Source organism: Emydura macquarii, unplaced genomic scaffold (genome assembly GCF_026122565.2).
Source record: "Emydura macquarii macquarii isolate MOO-44397 ecotype Brisbane River unplaced genomic scaffold, CSIRO-AGI_Emac_v2 contig_75, whole genome shotgun sequence".
Taxonomy (NCBI): domain Eukaryota; kingdom Metazoa; phylum Chordata; order Testudines; family Chelidae; genus Emydura; species Emydura macquarii.
This window is the reverse complement of record NW_027130212.1, coordinates 7709628-7731302: the sequence shown is the minus strand read 5'-3', so window position 1 is coordinate 7731302 and position 21675 is coordinate 7709628. Positions and strand designations below refer to the sequence as shown.

Sequence of the window (21675 nt, the reverse complement as noted above, 5' to 3'; positions counted from 1 at the left end):
AATCTAAATCAGATAAAATTCAAAGGTTATGGTTATAGATAAAAAATAGGTAAAGAATGGGAAGGATAATCCACAGCATAAAACAAAAAAAGCTTGTTGGATTTTCTTTCTTTAAAAATTAGGAGTAGCTAGTAAGAGACATGGTCAGTGGCGGAAAGCTAGCCAAAAAGTTTAGGTCAGTGATTCCCAACCTGTGGTTCCCAACACCAAAGTGGCCCACGGCTCCCCTCCTACTGGATGCAGAAGGGTGTCACTGCCTAAGGATCCAGGTGAGCGCGTTTCCACGGGGCTAAAAAACCGGTGCAGGCTCCTTGCTGTAGCCAAGGGGACGGGAGATCAGCGCTCCCCTCCCCCTGGCTGTAGCAGGGAGCACGGCAAAGCACTCCACCTAGGCACCTGGGTCCCTAGGTGCTGGGGTCCCTGCTGGAGCCAGAGGGAGGGGAGAACTGATCTCCCGTCCCTCTGGCTGCAGAAGGGAACTACTGTCTAGGGACCCAGGTGGAGCACACAGGGCTACAGGACGCATTTGATTTCCCTGCTGCAGCCAGGGAGATGGGAGATCAGCGAGGAGGGAGGTAGTCTCCTCGCTGAACTCCTTCTGTCTGGCTGCAGTTAGCGGGGGGAGACCTGCTGGCGGAGACTGGTGGCCCTTCAAGGTTGTAAAAATGATATTCATGGCCCTCAAGCCAAAAAGGTTGGGGACCACTGATTTAGAACAGAACAGATGGGAGGGAGAAGAGAGTGATGATGCCGTTTTTCTCCTCAAAGAAGTTCTCTCACTGAAGTAAATCTGTAACACCAAAACACATGCAAAGGACAAAAAGTTTGTGTTTGACTAAATGGCCGACAGCTTATTAAAAGGATATGGAGCCATTCACCTCTATATCACCATTTCAATTACAGACAAGGTCAGTAATGACTGGAAATTGTTACCACCTGATGACTACATGAAATAGCTTTAGCGGTCTCACTTCAATTCCTGACAGACTGTTCTCCACACCACAAAAATCGGAATCAGTTGTCACCCTCGTTGGTAGTCTGAGAGAAGAGGATACTTGGGCAGCAGTAATACAAATGTCCCTAGTGCCTGACAAATATACTTTAACTCTAATATAAAAGGACCACATCAAGGGATAGGAGGGTATGTATACTCTGCAGCTGGGAGTGAGCCAGACTTGTGACTACCATACTAAAAATCGCTGTGTGGACATTGTGACACTGGCAGAGGCTCAGCCCAGCCACTCAGGCTCACACCCAGGAGTAGCCCACGCTTCAGTGGGTGCTACAACATCCACACAGCTATTTTTAGCACGCTAGCATGAGCCCCACTACCACAAGTCTATCTACCTGGTCTGGGAGGCTCGTTCCCAGCTACAACATAGAATACCCACAATGAATTGTCATGGAGGCCTACCCTCCTATCTCTTGAAATGGCTCTTTACATCAGAGTTGAAGTGTATTTGTCAGGCACTGGGGACATTACTGCTGCCCAAATTGTAATTCATCTGTCAAATGAGGGCTCTCAAGTCTCATGGCTGTCAATCTAGCACATTTCACAGCCACAAATTCACTTTAAAGAAGGGGGAAAACACTACTTTGGTTCATTTCTGCTTATATATATATATTTTTAAAGGGATATAGCAATGGCTGGAATCCAATAACCAAGCCTGAGCCAAGTTCAGCATCTTGAATTCACTAAATATGATTTTATACAGTTAAAAGGGGCATTTTTTAGAAAGCTGAACATGCTGCTTGTTAATATTCAGAATGAACAGAATTTATGCTTCTTTGCCTTAACCATGATGATTAACTATGATAGTCTTTTCAGTGAAATTAACTGAAATATTTTCTAACCTCTATTGTAAATCAATAACAAAGTATGAAGTCGTCACTAAAGAGAAAATTATGTTAATGTTCTAATTCAAGCATTTTGATGTTGAACTCAAAATCATGTTATTAAAATCAGTTGTTTCACTATTGTTGAATTGTTCTCAGCATATGATCTACCAACAGGAGCTGGCACATGTCAGAGGTTTGTTGGTTCTTACAGTATACAAATTCTTCCACAATGGTTTCATGGGCAACCTTTGATTTCTTCTAAGAAGATAACTCATCCTTCATATCCTTTACAGGGAGGGAACATGCTTAAAATAAGAAAGGAAATCTCTCTGTGCCCCACCGTCCCAACGGTACCAATGAGCTTGTGGTTACTGGTCCTAATTCTTGTTTGTGTTTGTGGAGAATCCATCTGTTTTCTCTTTCCCTCTTCTTCTGAAAGGTTTTCCATGCAATTCTTTTCACACAATTAAAAAAAAAATATATAGTCTTTTATTAGTCAACCCAATCAGTGTAATTATTTATCAGAAATCCAAATTACTTCATGTTCTTGAAAGAGGACTCTTAGCATGAACTCTGAGGAGCTGCTCAACATTTCTGAATTTTAGAAGCAAATGTTACAAAAAATGTAATCATCAGCTTTTTACTTGGAATAGCCAAAAGTTCCCAATATTATATAGGGTAATAGACTGGAACAGGTTACCTAAAAAATTTCTAATTGAATGCAATTCTACATCACGGTGTTTTCAACAGCATTTATTATCCAATGAAAACCAGAAAAGTTGTGAAGGAAGAATTAGTGCTTGAAGTTAATAGCATTGGGCTGGAATGCTGTTCCAGAACTTTATTGATATCAAACAGAATTTAATTTAATTAAAGGATTAAAAAGGTGGAAAAACAAGTACCATCCGGTGACCAACCAGCTCTCAGTGGGGAACCACCAAGTGCTTCACGGATCACCGGTTGGCTGTGTGGAAAAAATTGAACACCTTGGGACTGGATTGCTAGTTGATGGGGTCCCTTTTATGTTTGTAGCCACATGATTGTAAAGAAATTCTTCCAAACTTGAACCACATCTAAGCCAATACAGGATAGCCATCGTGAATCTGCAAACAGACAGTTTGAAATAATATCACTCCCTTCTTCACCTCTTTAGAGAGTAGTTGACTTTTAAATACAAAGGGGAGAGGGAATCCTTAGGGGATGGGCCAAAAGGAGAGAGTCATGGTGAGTGGGGGTGCCACTTTGATACATGGCAGGAATTATATATAAACACCTTCCTCCCCAGTTTTAAATTACTTTACTGGAGGAATCTCCTCATCTGTTTTAGGATAGCGGCAAATAAACATGTTCTGTATTGCAAGTCTTGGACCGCTACTTTTGATCTCTTAGGTTGTATGAAATATCCACAAGTTATATTATAGTCCAACATGTATCAGATCCTGTGGTGTTTTTAACCCTGGTCAACAAAATCCTCTGGAAACTGCCTCTAGTCTCTCCAGTTGCACATAGGTATACAAATAGCACATTAAATCTCTTCCTTTTACTATCTTTCTTTGACAAGCTATTAAGAACATCCTGTTTTCTCCTCTATGTTCCTCATAAATGGAGTCAGTCTCTCCTTTATGGTTAGTTTAGGAAGTAAAACATTGAGAATGGAAAACAATGGATGTAAGGTGATATAGCGTAAGTGCTACAGTTATAGGACAAACCTCCTTTTTTCCCTCATTCCTTTATTTAAGACAGTTAATTGTTATTAACTGTAACAGAAATTTGCTGATGTAACCAAAGATTAGCTCCATCCGTTAAAACACAGTATTTCCTTCAATTCATTTTCAGTAAATATTAGACTTAATTTTGTTACAATCTGCACCAAGATTAACTCAACCAAAGCACTCAGCAAAATAGTGTTATGAACTCATATTTCATTGAAAGGTCATTCTCCACTTTTTTGTATCTAGAGGAGGCAGCAGTTAAACCTAACTATTCCATCCACAAAATATAACTGTTGTTATATTGTGCTTCTTTTGTATAATACAATTCACAATTACACAGTTTTTTAACTTCTTATTGAAATAGCTTTTAAGGCCCGCTCCTGACAGATGTTGGAGTCAGAGGGAAAGGTATGTGCTCAGGATCAGGCTCTACCTAAATCCCTTTTAAAATTGAAAGTTTCTGACTTTTATTCAATTAAAAAGAACAGATACAAGTATTATCTGAAACTTTTTCTGCAGAGTCCTTCTATTGTAGATAAGGGGCTGATTTTTAAAATCCCATCTTATATCTGTAGTTTTGTGCCCACAGAAATTACCAACGCTAAGCCTGGAAACTACATCTCTACCTGACAATGCATGCAAATCAGAAATCTCACTGATGGAATTTATGCCCACAAAATGTGTTTGAAATTATTTTCAGGCAATAAAAAAAGATACTAGTTTTAAAAATGTGTCATGAATACCTCCGCTGCAAGGGCTTTGTAGTTGTGGCCAAAATGTAGCCAAATTCACGCTTGAACAAAAAGAAAACTTCTAATTAAGTCTAAATTCTCCCTTGTGACTGATGTTAGTGCCCATCTTGCTGTCACTTCACCAAATGCTCAATCAAATTAAATATAAAATCAGAGATTTGAATAATGACTTTTTTTTTAACATACACACACACAAGTGATTATCCTTCAAAAGATATTAATGAATATATTTTTCCAAAATAATTTTTAAAAAACAGTGTCAACTTTCAGTGAACAAACCATATCTCTGCTTTTTTATGATTTTCTCTGCTGTGTTTCATACAATAAACCTCAATCTCATAACACATAGCAATGAACTTTGTGTCAGCTGCATACCACTTAAATTCTAAAGTATAACTTAAGGTTTCCCTTCCTACCTTCTCCCATTGCGTGGATGACATCTAAAACAAATTCTGCTGGTGCAATTGCCACTTTCATTCCTCAGTACAATACTCATCTAATCAGACAGTGCCTGTAAACGCAACTTACAAGGACAGGTTGTAATTTCAAAAAAGAGGTATTTACAGAGCTCAACCAGCTGTTCCAGGCTGGAAACAAAAACAAAACAAAAAACAAAGACCCATGTGATTGCTACTTAAGACATTTTAAAGGCAACTGAAAAATATATTCTCTGACCAAGCCTCACTCTCATGAAGACCTGGCATGGGTATCTTCTTCTGTGTAAAAGGTTTAAACAGTTATTACAGTGTGTCATAATTTTTAACTTGTAATTGAAAATCTCTTCACTTCCACAGGAAAAAAAAATCCTGTATTACTTGCTACATAATTACAGGCTATGCAGCTGCTCTCTTATACTTTACTAGTAAATTTTAAGACATGAAAGACTGCACAAACTCTATTCAAATTGTATTAAATGGAAAGCCAAAGAAATGCCCCCCCACACACACCAGAGACTCAAACAATAAATATGCCCTCTGTTCTAAGGACTAAAAAGGAGCAGAGTCATGATTTGACTCAGGCCATGTTTGGTTAGAGGTCATAACTGTTACTTCCCACGTCTTAGGAGTCTAGTTGCTCTTCAGTATGAAAATATAAGTTCTATTTATGCCAAGCTTGTACCAAGGAGAAAAAGTGTGTGGTGTGCTGACTTTTTTTTTCTTTCCCCAATTTGTCCTGATCTCTCTGCTTCACTCAGTTGCTTTGAAATCATCTTTATCTTCTGTCTACCAGTATCATTTGTATGGCAAACCAACTTTATTCATGAGATAGTGAACCTAATATTTTACCTAGGGACATCAGGCTAGTGACTCCACAATTTCCTGTTCACTTCAGTAGTTTGATATGAGTCATACTTGATTAACTATTCCCCTAACCTCAGTGCAGTGTGGTAGCTATGGATTGATGTAGAATTTTTAGAGCAATTAAAATAAAATATGCACTGTGTGCCTCTATCCTTGACTCACAGTGCATTTCAGTCTTGGGTCATTGATTCAAAATGGACAGCCTCTGGAATGAAGCCTTACACATCCCAGACTTCACACCATACTATTATTTTTCCTGTTGGTTTAGTACCAAAATTTGTAATATAGAAAATTGTTAATCTGCTGGGAGTAGTTTATCATCTACAAGAGTATAAATGCTGAAGAACTCAGTTAATATATAATCAAAATAATGTAAGAGAAATCTAAGATGTGGTTGTATGCAGCAACATTATAATCTAAACTGTGTCCATGAAGCCCTTCTTAGAGCTTTCTTAATTCATACCCAGTTTGAAATAAATATAGCGTATTGTAACTACGTGGTTAGAAAAGTGCATAAGGTACCAAAACCTTTACATATTTTCATTGCAGTACCTACTTTAAAATAATAAACCTATCTAAAATACTTATATGTATTGAGTGCCTCACAATCTTTGGGCAGGTCTACACTACTGCTTAAGTTGATCTAACTTACGTTGTTAAAGGGCGTAAGAAAGACAACTCCCTGGCCCAAAGATTCTAGATACAGCAACCTAAGAGCTGTCTACACAGGTGCTATGTCAGTGGAAGACCATCCTTTGACAGAGCTTCCACCTCTCATGGAGGTGGAGTAATTATGCCGATGGGAGAGTATTCTCCCGTCGGCATGCAGCATCTTCACCGGATGCACTTCTAGTAGACCTGCCCTTTATTTTTACCCTCAGAACACCCCCAAGTGCTATCATCTCTATATTACTGATGAGGAACTGAATTATACAGACGCTAAAGACCAATTAAAAAAAAAAGATATCTCTGCATCTAATTATGCAGGTCAGTGCCTAATGAGATTTTCAAAAGCATCTCAGTGATTTGCCAGAATTTACACAGGAAATCTATGGTGGAATAAGGACTTGTAACCAGGTGTCCCAGGTCTCAAGTGTCCTGACCACTTACCTTGTTAATTCTTATTTCTCAGAACTTTTGGAAATCAGGCCTATTATTTAGGCACTTACTAAAGGACTTTAAGGGTAAGTTTTGGTTTTTTTTAAAAATACCTAAATGACTTAGGCCTACACTACAGCATTTTGTCAACAAAAGTCAGCTTTCATCAACAAACCAGTGGAGGTGTACACACTACAATACTTCTCCCACTGACAAAACTGCTTTGCTGACAAAATAAAACCACCTCAATGAGATGCGTGGAGCTTTTTGCGGCAAAGTTACATCAATGAAATGTCAGTGTAGACACCGTGCTTGGTTATGTCACAGTAAATTGCCTCCAGGAGATGACCCACAATGCCCATCCTGACTGCTCTGATCAGCGATCATAGGCATCTTACCCTCCCCCTTTAAAGGGCTTGGAATTTTTTTAATTTCACTTCCTGTTTGCTCAGCATGGAGAGATCACATTACATCTTCTCAGCTGACCATGGCAGCTCTACACAGAAAATGCCTTCTTGATCGGAGCACACTGGAGCTGTTGGATCTGATGAGTCTAAGGGAAGAAGAGACTGTGCAGTCCGAGCTCCACTCCAGCCATAGGAACTTTGATACCTAGGGTCAGATTTCTCCAGGCCTTTTGGAGAAGGGCTTCAAACTGAACATGTGAAGATCAAGAAACTGATGCAGGCTTTCCACAAAGTTAAGGAGTCAAACTGTTGCTCTGGAGCTGCGTTGAAGACCTGCTGCTTCCATAAAGAACTGTACTCCATCCTTGGTCATGACCCAATCTGCACCACTAAGAGCCCCATGGATACTTAAGGAGGGCTAGAGACAGCAGACAATGGACTAAATTCCAAGGACAAAGTCGTGAACAAGGAGGTCAAGTTAGAGGACGAGATGGGACACATGACAGGATCATCTAGTACCATGGGGAGCCAGTCTCTGTGATGCATGATGCAGAAGAGGGGATCTCTGGTAAGTGATTATTTTGAGTTGATGCTGCTCAATTATATGAGGTAGAGCTGTCCTTTGCTTTGCTATTTCTACGAGTTGTTGAAGGGGTAGAAATGTGCCTCCGCCTGATAAGGAAGCAACCGAGGAGAAGCAAAGAGGATAAGTTTCAAGAGGTTCGCCAATCCTCCAGATGCCGAAAAACAAGAACACAGGGTGTGGAGAGAGACTGTAAAAGAGAATCATAAAAATAGATAGGCAGGAGAGAAAAGAACAAAATTTAGCAGGACAGGAGTGGATGATAAAAGCTATGGAGGAGCAAACAGAGATGCTGAAGTCCCTAATCATGCTGCAGACAGAATTCATGCAGGCTCTCCCCTCCCCTTTGCCCCGCAGCAGATACAGAGTTGCTTGTCATGCCCTCCTCAAACTCCACTCACACATTCCTTGCAACCTCCTGGCCCATCTTGGTACTCCATTCACTCCACCCCTTTGGACAGCTTCCAAAATGATAGCTGGACTTACACACAGCTATGAGCTCCTACACTACCCTTCACTGTTTTCTCCCTTCCCACCAAGCTTTGTGTGTGTGTGTATGTGTTGTTAACTGTTATTTAATAAAAACATACTCACTGAAAGATAATCAATCTTTATTTGTCTCCAACACATGGTGGTTTGCTGCTGAAATTGATATACAGTGGCAACTGGATCATTTGCAGAGTAAAAATCACGGTAAGGAATCATCCAAACGTTCATGCAAAGTGGCAAGTTAACAAAGCATGGCATTGTGCTGCATAGAAAGATTCATTACTGGTGCTCATTTTCAAAATGGAGCTCAATGCCTCCCTTAATCGTATGGCCCCCCCGTTGTGTTCCTCTAATGGCCCTGATATCTGGTTGTTCAAAACCAGGCACCAGGAGATCCACCTCCATGCTTCAGCTCGGGGGAAACTTTTCATCCTTAGTCCCACAAATATTAGGAGTGCAGAGCAGGCAGCTATGACCATGGGAATATTTTCTTCATTTAGATCTAACCTAAAGACAGCTTTCAATCTGCCAAATGCACATTCTCTGGTCATTCGGCACCTGCTCAGCCTGTTATTGAAGTGCTCCTTGTTGCCATTCAGGTTGCCCATGGGTGAAAGGGGTATGCTGGGTCTCCCCAGGATCATTATGGCATTTCAACATCTCCCACCGTAATCTTCTGGTCTGGAAAGAAAGTCCCTGCTTGCAGCTTTCTGTAGAGGCCAGTGTTCCTGAAGATGTACACGTCATGAACCTTCCCTGATCAGCTTGCGTTCATGTCAGTTAAACACCCACGGTGATCCATAAGGGCCTTCAATACCATATAGAAGTACCCTTTTCTATTGATGTACTCTGTCTCAAGCTGGTCTGGGACCAAAAATTGGGATGTGTGCCATTTATTGAACTGTTGCAGTTAGACTTTCTTGCTTCTGAAAATCCTGCAGTCACTGTTCATCATTCTAGACTTGCTTAATGATGCGATCCCACCATTCAGTGCTTGTTTCTTGCACCCAAAAGTGACGGTCCACCGTGTGCAGCTGCTCCATGGATGCCAACAGTATTCTGATGTTTCTTTCCATGGTACGCAGCAGGTCAGGCACCTCTGATTTCTGTTTGGATTGGGAGTTCATGATATTCTGCATGACCATCCATGAGGTGTTCATAACAGTGACCACAATGGTGGAGAGCAGGGCAAGATCCATCCTTTCAGACAGAGATGGTGGATGCACAGTAAACAGGGGCCATAGAAAAATTCCATGAAACAGTTGAAAACCCATGTAATGATGGGACGGAAAAAATTCATCATGGGAGATTAAGCCCACACCAATGATGTATTGAGATCCACTCTGCCTTCCCACAACTCCTAGCTGCAGAAGGTGGCGAGTTGCACAGTGGGATAACTAATCACAGTGTACCACTCTCACTATCAATGCTAGAGCACCAACTGTAGATGCGCTCAGCCAACAGAAGGAGCATTGTGTGAACATGCGCAAGTGCTGTAATTATAGCACTTTCTGATCATTGGCGTAACTTGTGTTGACAAAACTCGGTAGTGTAGACAAGACCATAGGAGCACAAGTGACGGGCTTTCATTGGGATTTATGCTCCTAAACCAGACACTTTTGAAAAATCCAGCACAGAAACCTTACTTTAGGCATCTAATTTTGAAAATCTTGCTAAAAAACACTAATTGTACTTCACAATTCTACTTAAATTCAGTTTAAAAATAAGGTCAGTCATTTATTTTTGTAAATAGGAATCTGAATACTAGATCACAACTTTATTGTTAATATCATAATTTAAAATACTCAGTGTTTCTTCAAAAGTTATGTGTTGCTCGCTTTTCTTAAGTTTATCCAGCTGCAACTTGAGGTACACATTGTTCAGAAAAGGATCTTTATAATTAAAACTATAATAGTAAGTTTTCTGAAGAGCGGCAGTGCCTTTCAATTACTATGCAACACAAAGTTTAGTGTAGTAATAGCTATATAATTTGACTGTATTATCTACTAAGTATGACACATGATTATGCTTTCCTTACTCTTAGATTTCTCAATAAACAGAAAGTTTTAAGAAGAATTTAGATTGAGAGAGATATATTTTGCATTCTTGTAGGCTAAGATCCTGATATTGCACATCGTTGTGTACAAGTACTTTATATGAGGCAGAATCAGGGCCCACTGTCCATTACAAAATTCATGTTTAAGCATCAATGAACTAGAAACTTCTGAAAGCTGAAATATCTAAAAGAACCCTTAATAAACATTTTACACTAGTCACCCTAGTAGGTGCCTCCTATAATCCTGCCATTGTAATCCTGGGATGAAGCCAAGAGGAGATTATTATTTAAAAATAGAACATACACTAACATTAGGCAGCTGCATAAAGAATGTCATCAGCTGTGGAAATAGGAAATTGACACTCTAAGCTGTAAGACAAATAGATGGGTGGAACATCTGCTCAGAGGAGGGGTTTATTTATGTAATAAGTGATACAAAGGGAAAACTTTCTGAAGGTTTCATACTGAAATGTAGATATATATAATGTTTAGAGTAGAGGTGCTCAGAAAATGTGAGTTAGCTTCTTTTTGTCTTTAAAAAAAATCTTTCATTCAGTCAAAGGGAAAATGCTCAGAAGTTATCTTCACCTCAACTGAGAGAGCTATCATTCTGTCATTAACCCATCTTTTAGAGATTCATTTGGTCTACAGCTAGACAAATATCTTTGCCCACATTGGAAAAGTATTTATAGTAAAAGCTGCGCTTTTGGATTTACTCCAAATTCAGCTGCCTGGATAAAACACAGTTTAAAATGGTTATAGAGTCCCAAACCATTCTTTGAGTGATGAAGACATCAGTTTAAGCTTTTGTTTATATAATTGATACATTTCTCCTCCCTTTACCTCATCCTTAAAGGAGCTGAGTGTTCATAAAATGTACTAGAGTGAAAGAATTGGAACTAAAGTAATCTGCTTATTCAGTGAACATGTAAAGCACAGGAAGGGGTAGCAGAAACTTGATGGGGCTGGCAATGAAGGGAGACAGTCCCAACAGGAAGGGAGGGAAGCACTCGCCAAGGGACAATAGGTAGCTTCCCCCAGGATTCTCTGGCACTCATTGGCCAGCTGGGGAGGAAAAGGTGGTGATTGGTCAGCATTCCCCAGCTCCCAGGCATGGGGGCCATGTGGGGACCTGTAACTCCCACAGTGGAAACAATTAAATGTCTCATATAGGAGAATATGGGTGATGGGCAGGTAGTGCCCCTTCCCTGTGTTAAAGTTTTTAAAAGTTGACGTCTGCCGCTTAATTCCATGCATGTGTCGGTCTTCATTTTGCTGCTGTGTCCACATCAAGTCTTCCCTGTACTGCCTCACTAATGTGTCTCAGTCTTGACCTAAGGAATCTAGGCCAAATAGTGTAAATTTTCACAGATCTATTTACTTCAGTGAAGCTATGTTGTCATACAATGGAGGATGGAAGGTGCAGGATGCTCTAGTCCTCTGTGTAGAGAGAACAACTTCCACATCCTCCAAATTCTCACTCCAAATTCTCACTGCTGACAAATGTTAACCTATTGGCATGACACTGATCCCAGAAAAAATAATGGAATGGCTGATACTAACTAACTAAACCAAAGGACTCAGCTGACAGAGTTAAAGGAAGATCGGCATTAATTATGTTACCAACATGGATTTATGGAATATATATTGCCAGAATAACTTTATCTTTTTTTTTAAAATGAGATTATAAGTTTGGGCAATAAAGATAACAGTGTTCATATAATACGCTCAGACATCTGAAAGGCATTTGACTTGAAATCACATAATATTTGATTAAGAATAGAGAATAATACAAAATAAACATGGCACATTAAATGGACTAAAAACTGGCTCCCTGATAGGTCTCAAAATGCAGTTGTAAATGAGGGATCATCTTCAAGTAAGTGTGCTTCTAATGGGGTCACACAGGGATTGGTTCTTGGCACTACACTATTTAATATCTTTATTAATGACCTGGAAGAGAAACATAATACTATTACTAATAAAGTTTGCAGATGAGAAAGATTCGGGGAGCGGGTAAACAATGAAGAAGACAGGTCACTGATACAGAGTAAGCTGGATCACTTGGTAAACTGGGCACAATATTTGTTTCAACAGGGCCAAATGCAAGGTTATACATCTAAGAATACAGACCACACTTATAGGATGGAGAATCTATCCTGGGAAGCAGCAACTGTGAAAAAAGACTTGGCCATTATGTAGAAGGTCAGACTAGATGACCACAGGTGTCCCCTTCCGGCCTTAAAATCTATTAATCTAAGTGCCATTGTAGCAGTTTGTGATGTTCTAAGGAATAAAATGAAGATTCTATCACTGTACCTGCCATTTATAAATGCAAAAACCTGTTAATGCAATGTTAAACTGCACTGTGAAAATACTATCAAACATCTGGAGTATTCTCTGTTGGCTAAATCTGGTTATGATCAGAATGTTAGTGTACATCTCCCTTTCATTTTTTCATATTATATATATTAACCCTGTGGATGTTTCAAAAATAAAACTTTACTAAGAAATCATATTCTGATAGGAAGTTAAAGATGATGCACTTCACAATAGTTAAAATATGACAAGAAAGTGAATGAACATGATCTAACGAAATAAAACTTAATTGCAAACCATCATCAGTGGCATTTCTATTTACATGACTGACTTAATAGTAATAACAATGAGTTTTTAAAAACACACTGGAACACAATAGATTTCCTAAGCACGAAAGTATACACAGTGAAACAAAAAGCAAAAATAAAAGGACATTTTGATCTGCCCAGACATCAAAATCCCAACTTTAATGTAAATATTCCAATCATAAACTTCCCTGGTGGTGTTTCTCACACTAGATACATACACACATATTATTGCATTTGAAACAAAAGCTCTGTCAAAAATTTTCTTTTATTTTAAACTGCAAAGTAAAGATGTATATTTAATAGCTATGAACATACATCCTATTCAAAAGGCAAGTTCAACACATGTAAAGAGTTCTGGATTATTTGTCCTGTTCTGTGTCATTTAAAAAAACGCTGGGGAGAGGAGACAGGGGAGAGAAAATTAAAAACCCAATCTTGCAAACATGACTAAAAGTATTGTTGCACCATGAGTTGCTACCGCTGACTTCAATAGAACGGTGCACAACAGTAAATACTACATTTCACAACAATGATCATTCCCTGGCCCAGCAGGGTTTATAAGCCAGGCCCCAGAGGGTTTGAGGAGGGTGAGGGAAAAGGAGCTGGAGGGAGTGCAGAGGCATTGCCTGTCTCCCTGGATCCTGAGCAGCCGCAGCTACGGCTGGTCCAGGGAAGGCCCTGAATGGTGGTAGGAGACGTTGTAAATAAACCACTGGTGACTGCAAGTTTGAGGGTCTCTGAGTCCTTTGTAGTCCAGAGGGACACTGAAGAGAGGCACTGCAAGGGGACGCCGCGCTACAGTACCTACCAATTCAGGAGCGCTTGTACTCAGCACTGCTGCCACTGCCTGTGCTACCACAGCTACACTTCTATTTATGCTTGGGCTAGCTCTTATTAAGCTACTACATGAATTTGTACATGATCAGGGGAATGAGACCCTTAGCTCATAGTGTAGGCATAGTAAGAATCACTGGTCACTTTTGGTCACTATGTGAAGATGTTAAGAGGCCTTCAGGTACGGTGTGAGGGGGCAGAGAAATAAGGAAAGTTTACTACATGTCAAACAAAATGTTCTTGTCATCTTTCACGACATCCTAACAAAATGCAAGCTCATACTGGGCATAATGTATTGGAAATAACAGAAATGTATTTATTGCTATTTCAGAAAAAACAAAACTCTTAATACAATCAACGTCCATTTTCAGTAGAGAGTATTATTCTATTGACTAGATACATGCTAACGTAATACCTACATGCGTTTCTGTGCTATTTTGCATGTCGCTTTACCTGTCTGTATCCAGAACATTTTAGAAAGAATGAGAAAAGACACTAGAATGAGTATGATACAGTACATTGTTTAGGTGGGAGATGAACAGTGGATTAGATGGTGAATGCAAACTAACTTTAATGTTATTTCTACTTGTATATCAACAACCTCATGTCACAAAACAACCAATTTCTGACCAAACATTTTACCATTGCTGGAAATATGAACACCCCCTCTTCATTTGTGCCTGGTCAGGTAAAGAGGAATGTTTAGTGGCTGAATATGACTGCTCCTGCTGATTCTCCTCCCAGTGAGATCAATGGATGCTTTGCAATTAATTTCAATGGGAGCACAAGTGCACCCTTAATGTGTTCACAGCTGGAGTCCTTTTCTCCTCCTTCATTTGCTCAGTCCTTTCTAGGTCCAGCACTTGAAATTATTATATAAACAAACATTCACCTATGATTTAATAGCTATCATTTCAAGGTGTTACCTTATTTTCACCTTTCATTGGGGAAATATATATGTTTTCAAGTCAAACTACCTATGCTATGGTAGTGGCTTCCTGTCTTTCTTCCTGCCCGGACATCTGTTATGGAGGACTGAACCTTCTTAATTTTCTTTTCTCTACTTCTGGCATTTTGTTATTTACTTCCAAAATATTCCAGAAAAGAAAGACTTATTTCCCAGCCTCAAGCCATTGCATAAGATTGGAGAAAAGCCAGCAAACCCTTCCAGCCTGCCTCATTTTTATGCCTTCCAACTAGCGTTTCCGAGTGATATGTAACTCTCTGGTCTGTTTGTTCCCTATAGGGCATCTGTAAGTTATTCTCAGGACTATTATCATCACCTTTCTAAAGTACTTATCACTCTTGTTTCTGGGGGCTCATCAGATATGTTCTTCAAGTGGCGTGAATGCCGGTATTGGCTCTTACCTGAATGATCACGCCCCAAGTGGGTTTCCTTACTGCACCAGTTCAGGAGCATATCTGATAGGGTCATTTGGCCAACAGGCTATAAACTTTCTTACCTATTGTATCTGATTACTAGGGTTATACACTAGAGAACAAAGCAATCAGGGTTAGCCAGAGAGGAGAGACTGACAACAATGAGAATAGGAATGGTTGCTCTTACCTTCCTCTTGGCAAATCCACATCATCTTTCTTCCACCGGACTGTTGGCTGGGGATCCCCCTGGACCTGACATCGGAATTCTACTGCCTCTTCCTCCAGAACCACTTGGTTAATTGGTCTCCTGAGAAACGTGGGTCGTTCTTGAAAGAGATTTTAACATTACATATAGTGAGTTGCATTGACTAAGTTAAAACATTATGGGTATAGATACAGATGAATTGATGATGACGTGATTGATGATAATGCGCACAGATACACTAAATAGCTGAGAACAAGGAAGGAAAATCAGTGGCTGCCACCACATATTCTGATAATAACAACTGCATGCCACAGGAGCAGCAAAACCACATAATCAGCTGTCACAGAAGGAGTAGCTAAACAAAGAACAAATATTTTAACTGAATATACTCTAGTTCCAAATATGCAACATCAGGCTAAGAAAGACTAAGTCTATGAGCTAGACTGTGGGCAGCCAGGAAGGGTCAAAGAGGACAAGAAACAAACATCCCACTTTTGCCACGCACACAGCTACAGTTGCATTCCCTGCACTCTGCGTAGTGCAGGGACCCTTCGGGGGAAATGAGAATCAGAAAATTAGACAGAGAAGCGGGGACTCTGCCCTCCGTCTCTGCAGTGCACCAGACCTATAATCTGCTAACAAATGGGTCAGATTGCCCACCTACCATGTACAAGGAGCAGCCCAGACACAGGGTCAAAGAATCACAGAAATGTAGGGCTGGAAGGGAACTTGAAAACTCATCAAGTCCAGCCACTGGGGCTGAGGCAGGACAAAGTAAACCTAGTCCATTTCTGACAGGGCATAGATCCCACACCAATGAGGAAGGCACCAGAAATGTTCTGTGTGGGGGGGGCTAGCCCTGCCTGTCCAGCCCTGTCAGTCATGTGTGATAAGGAGGAAACTGTAGTCAGCTCAGGGGAGAGATCACCCCGAGCAGGAAACGGCTGAAGCGATTTCTGAAGCCACAATAGGAACCCCCATCCAGGAACTCACAACCCCTAATCCTACCGAGAATGCACCAGACTCCCAAAGTAAGCTTGATAGAGTGAGCCAGATTCAGCTACCCAGGCAGAAAGACTCATAGAAAACTGCTACTCAGACAGCTCTTATGTAACAAGATACTGCTGGCCTTTTCCTCTTGGAGTTGGCTCCAGGTAGAAGTTATTCTCAGATACATTGGCACATTTATTTTCCTTTTGATCCCTCATCAGAAGAGCCATAAGGCATCCTGCAAAGGGCAGGGTCCCCCTTGCAAGGACTAAGAAACTGGGGCCTGAACTTAAGACATCTAGTGTAAATAAGTGGGGATGACCAGCATCTCCCATCATCTGGGATAAAAGCTTAACAGGACTCTTACATCATTTTTGACAGGTGTTTGTCTTACCTGTTCTTAAAAACCTTCAGTGAAAGGGATTCCACAATCTCTTTTGATAACCTGTTCCAGTGCATATCTATCCTTACAGCTAGAAAGCTTTTCCTAATATAACCTACATCTCCCTTGATGAAGATTAAGCCCATTACTTCTTGTTCTACCTTCAGTGGACACAGAGAACACCTGATCACCATCCTCTTTATTACAACCCTTAACATATTTGAAGATTTACCAGCCCCTTCCCAAGTCTTCTTATCTCAAGACTGAACGTGCCCAGTTTTTTTAACCTTTCCTCATAGGTCAGTTTTTCTAAATCTTTTATCATTTTTATTGCTCTCCCCTTGTGTCTGAGTGCTCCTCCTTGCTCTGCTCCACCCCATATGCTGGGTGTGTTTTAAAACCTAGTCTAGCCTTAGAATATAGGATTTGTCAAGCAAGACAAATCTAGTAGTCTATTTACTGTGGTATCCTGCCTTTCATGATAATCAGTACTTGAGGTCTAGATGCATTACAGGGTGTTCTCACTATCATCATCTCCATCACTAACTCCACTTCAAGAAACTAAATGATGCCCTGAATAATGAGTTTTGTTTACCCGTGTTATTTTAGCCTGCACAGATACAAATATTATTATTTGTTAAAATATTATCCATGCCTATTTCAAATCTAGACACAGAGCCAAATTCTAACTTGGAACAAATCCAAGATAATTTCTTTTCAAGGGATGTCCCTCATTTTAGTCTCAAAGTTGCCTATGCTTCACCCAAATTTAGTTCCAATCCTCCTTCCACCAAAACACACACTTTTATTGTTGTAAATTAGATAGATCAGAATTAAAGAGGTTTTTGTAACAGTTATTTACACTAAAGAAAGGGATTTAAAAATAAAGGTGCTTGTCACATATTGAATCCCACATTTCAGCCTCAGTGAGCTGAGAGGTTACATTAAATTAATCCAGATTTACACTATAAGTAAGATCAGAATCTGGTCCACAGGGTTTGGCTTCATGACTTCCTACAGCAATGAATTTCACAGACTGACTACATTATACATACACACACGTCTTTGAGACTTGATATATATGTATAATTACATATAAAAACTGCATTAAAAGAACATTATTAAAGTCGCAAGGTCAAGCACTGAAAAGTCAGTAAAATGCCAGAATTAGATTTGCCTATGCAACCTTAATTCAGCTCCCTTCTGCATATGCATTAGGGGAAAGTTTTTAATTATATGGTCATAGGCTATTTTTTCCACGTTGCATAGAATGGACAATATTAACTAAATGAGCAGCTACTTGATGTTTTGTTGTATTCTCATTGTTTAATGGATGATCTTATTTAATGCATACCATTCAAACCCTGCTCTGAAAAAAGAATTACTATTTTCTTTATTCATTGGTTATTAAATTCATGGGCTTTTCTATGGTACTAATCACTATAGTATCTGAGTGCTTCACAAAAAATAATTCATTTATTTTTCCAGCACCCTGTGGGATGAGGGTATATTATGCATTTTACAGAAAGTAAACAAAGGCAAAGAAATATGTTTGAAAATATCCACTACTTTTGGGAGCCCAATTTGAAATCCCTAGGACCTCATTTTTCAGTGTACTTAGCTCTACACAGGACTTCATATGTTCAAAGCCCAGCTCACACTGACTTTAGTTGCAGCTGTGAGTTCTCAGCACTTCGGCAAATCAGATCTAGGTTCTCAGACCAGGCCACCCCAAAAATGAGGAACACATAATTAGTGTCCACCTATGAAAGGTAAAGATTGGTTTAAAAGATTTGACGAAGCATTACATAGAAACTCTGTGGCAGAGGCAGGGATAGAATCCAATCCTGCAGGGCAGTATCCAACTGCCTTAACCATGAGACCATCTTTTCTCTTTGTGCAGACCTCTGCCTCATTCATTGTACTCATTCCAACTTTTGCAACAAAGGAAACAAGGGTCCTGCAGAAGAGTCTCCCTTTCACTATTCAACCCTTTTTCATCCCCAGAGCAGGTCTATCCAGTGAACTGAATAAGGCAGGGATCCTGTGGAAACAACAGAATATACTGTTGCAGGGCATTCTTTGTGATCAGTGGGAAGTTATCAGTGAGACATGGTACGCCCGATTTGCAGATCAGAAGATTTAACGTGTAAGAATGTTTTTAATACTTTATTCAATACAAAGCCAACAACTAACTACAATATATCATACTCACTAGACCCAAAGAGTTTTTCCTTCACTTATTTTTGGTGACGTTCTTATGTCTTTTACTTTCTCTATACTTTATTGTTAATACTAACTATATATTTATGTTCTTACCATAATAGTTGGAGCAAAACATCTGGTAGTGGGAGAGGTGGTGGGAAAGAATGTGCCTTAATGTAAAATGTATAAACATTTTTCCTTGTTCATCTTTATCTATATATAACTATAAACTAACAAACTGTTTACTGTGTTGTACAAAACTCACACTATTTACTATCTGCTGTGGTGCACAGAAACTGAGACACCACAAGGTTACTCAGCAGTCGATTGGTCCCTGCCAATTGTAAAAAGCAATCAGGCTGCTGAGGCTAGGCCTCAAAACAGTGGTTGAGTGACTCATCAGTGGTAAGACAACTTGGTCAAGCAACTCAGGCCAAGTTAGGCCTCCAATAGTACCATACGTACAAGGGGCTGAATTAAAGTTTTCTGTGCTTGTCCTTACTATCTTAATAATATTCTTTTAACATGTTTTTTTTTAAGTGTGTAATTTCCTCGTTTTTAAAAAAGCAAGCTGAAAACCCCCGAAATTGCATCATGTGGCATCGTTTTGGAATCCACCAACACGACTGGAACCTTTAGATCCAACACGCAGACTTCTGTCACTTGAGCCAATGGCGTAACTGAGAGCAGCAGTAGGTTATGATCCTCTGTGTGAACCAGCCACTAGAGGGGGATCAGACATTCTGCCAATGTGTTTCACAGATACTTGCTGACAGCAATGGAATGGGGAGACTTAGGAATCTTGAGTTCCATTGCAAATTCGAGAGTGGGTAGTGGGCACAGACCATTCTTCCCTGTCCCCTCGAACCTTTACCTGGCCTGTGTCTTCCCCACCATGGTTCCTCATCGCAGTTCTATTCTCCTCACCTAGCCAGTCTCAGTCTCCCCTTCCAGATGCTCAGTTCTAGTCTTCGCAAGTCACTCACCATCCAGTCTCCTTCCCTGGCCATTCCCAGTATATCCTCCAGCTCCTTGTCCTGAGTCTCCTTGTCCAGCTATTTCCCTCCATCCCTACTCTTTGTCCAGTCTGTCTTTCTCCAGCCCCAACTTCCAGTCACTCCAAGTTTGCCCACATACCCCCACCTCCACGCTAGCTCTCTGTCCCAGGCTCCTTCCTTGCACTCCTCATCCATTCTCCATTTTTCTCACTACCTCTTTGTCCGAGCCTCTTTGCTTAGCTAAAGGCAGTTCTCCTTGTAAACTCATGCTCCTCGGTCTCCCCCTCTTCCACACAACTCCAATGGTTCCCAGTCCCAGTCTCCTTGCCCAGCCAGTCCTGGTCTACCCTACCCCAACTCCCAGTCCTAATTTAACCCTCTCACCCAACCCTGCCAGCTTTCAGTCTCAGTCTCCCTTCCAAGTATCCTTGTGCCAATCTATTCCCCTACTGCTGCATTCAAATCAGGCAGCTTCCTCCTTATGACCTTAGCAGGGAGGGTATTGTGAACACAGAAGAGACACTCTTTGCTCTCAGTTCAGGTGCCTAGAGCTACACCCAGCACAGCCTGAAAGAGACCTGGGCTGAAGTTTCAAGGAAAGTTCTGCTGTGCCCCAGGCAGAAGCATGCTCAGTGAGGATGGAATCTTGAGAGATTTTAGGTACCAAATTCTAGACAGTGTACAAATACATGCAAACTCCAATTTTTCAAAGGCTTGTAACATGGCCAAATTTGGGTAGATTTTCATGGAGTGCCAAAATGCACAGCCTTGACACAAAGCTCTGCCAAATTTTGAGTTCCTGCTCCAAAGCATGGGTGTAGTAGATCTTCTCAAAAAGATCTTTCCAGAGTGTAATATGGCAACACAACATATTTTCCTTCAGTCTCATTCTTAGAAAAGGCTGAACAATTTTGGCTGAAATATAAATAATCAGTTTGGGGCATACCTGGCATGGAAAATTTTGGTCCAAATGTTAAAAATTTGGCAAAATGATATGCAACTGAAAATAGGGGGCACATATCAGGCAATCTCAATAATAGGTGACACTACCAGCTTTGTTTGTAAGAGATTAATCTAAAAATTGACTCTGATCTAAATTTTTTTTTATAAGTTTGCCTCGGTAATCTTGGTCAGACTCTCATCTATATACAGTCCTACCCAGACACTTATTTGAACTTATGTCAAGTTTCATAGGTTTAGCTCTACAATACCCATTTGGAACTATCTTACAGAGATGTTTCCAAGGTAGGAAACTAAAATCTGGATCTAAATTACCTCAAGGAAAAAAGGGATTTAAAAACACTATTCTGGCCCACCTGTGTTATTCATGTGACGTCATATGCGTATGCATGCACATCTGTGTAATGTTTGCTTGCAAATACCATGTAAAATCTGTTTGCATTTTGGAGTGTGTATTTAATTGTAACAGAATGCACATCCATACAGCTAATACGTGCAGATTTGCAAGCACAAAATCCAATACAAAAGAGCATAAAGGTCCAGATATCCAATATTACATGGAAAAATAATATTTATTAAATTCTTATCTGTGGTTATACAGAAAGGGCCAGGGGAAAAAAAATCCTATCACACTTTCAAGAGAACCTTGTTGATATGTTAGTAACTGAATCAAAGAATACTTGATTCTACATCAGGCAGTTTAAGATCTTAGAAACATAGGGCTAAAAGGGACCTCAAGAGATTGAGTCCAGCTCTCTGCACTAAGGCAGGACCACATATAGCTAGAAAGCATGTTAAAAAGGCAGCATCTCAAAACTGCACATTTTCCATGACAGTTAAGAATTTGCTGGAAAAAT

At 40.1% G+C, this 21675-nt stretch overlaps 1 protein-coding gene across 1 annotated transcript in view; it reads right to left on the bottom strand.

Annotated features, from left to right (window-relative positions):
• ROBO2 (roundabout guidance receptor 2) overlaps positions 1–21675 on the bottom strand; it is a 583446-nt gene that overhangs the window by 157842 nt on the left and 403929 nt on the right. Inside the window, exon 5 of the mRNA XM_067543334.1 lies at positions 15266–15404. Within this exon, the coding sequence (XP_067399435.1) occupies positions 15266–15404 (139 nt within the window). The remainder of the gene's footprint in view (positions 1–15265; positions 15405–21675) is intronic.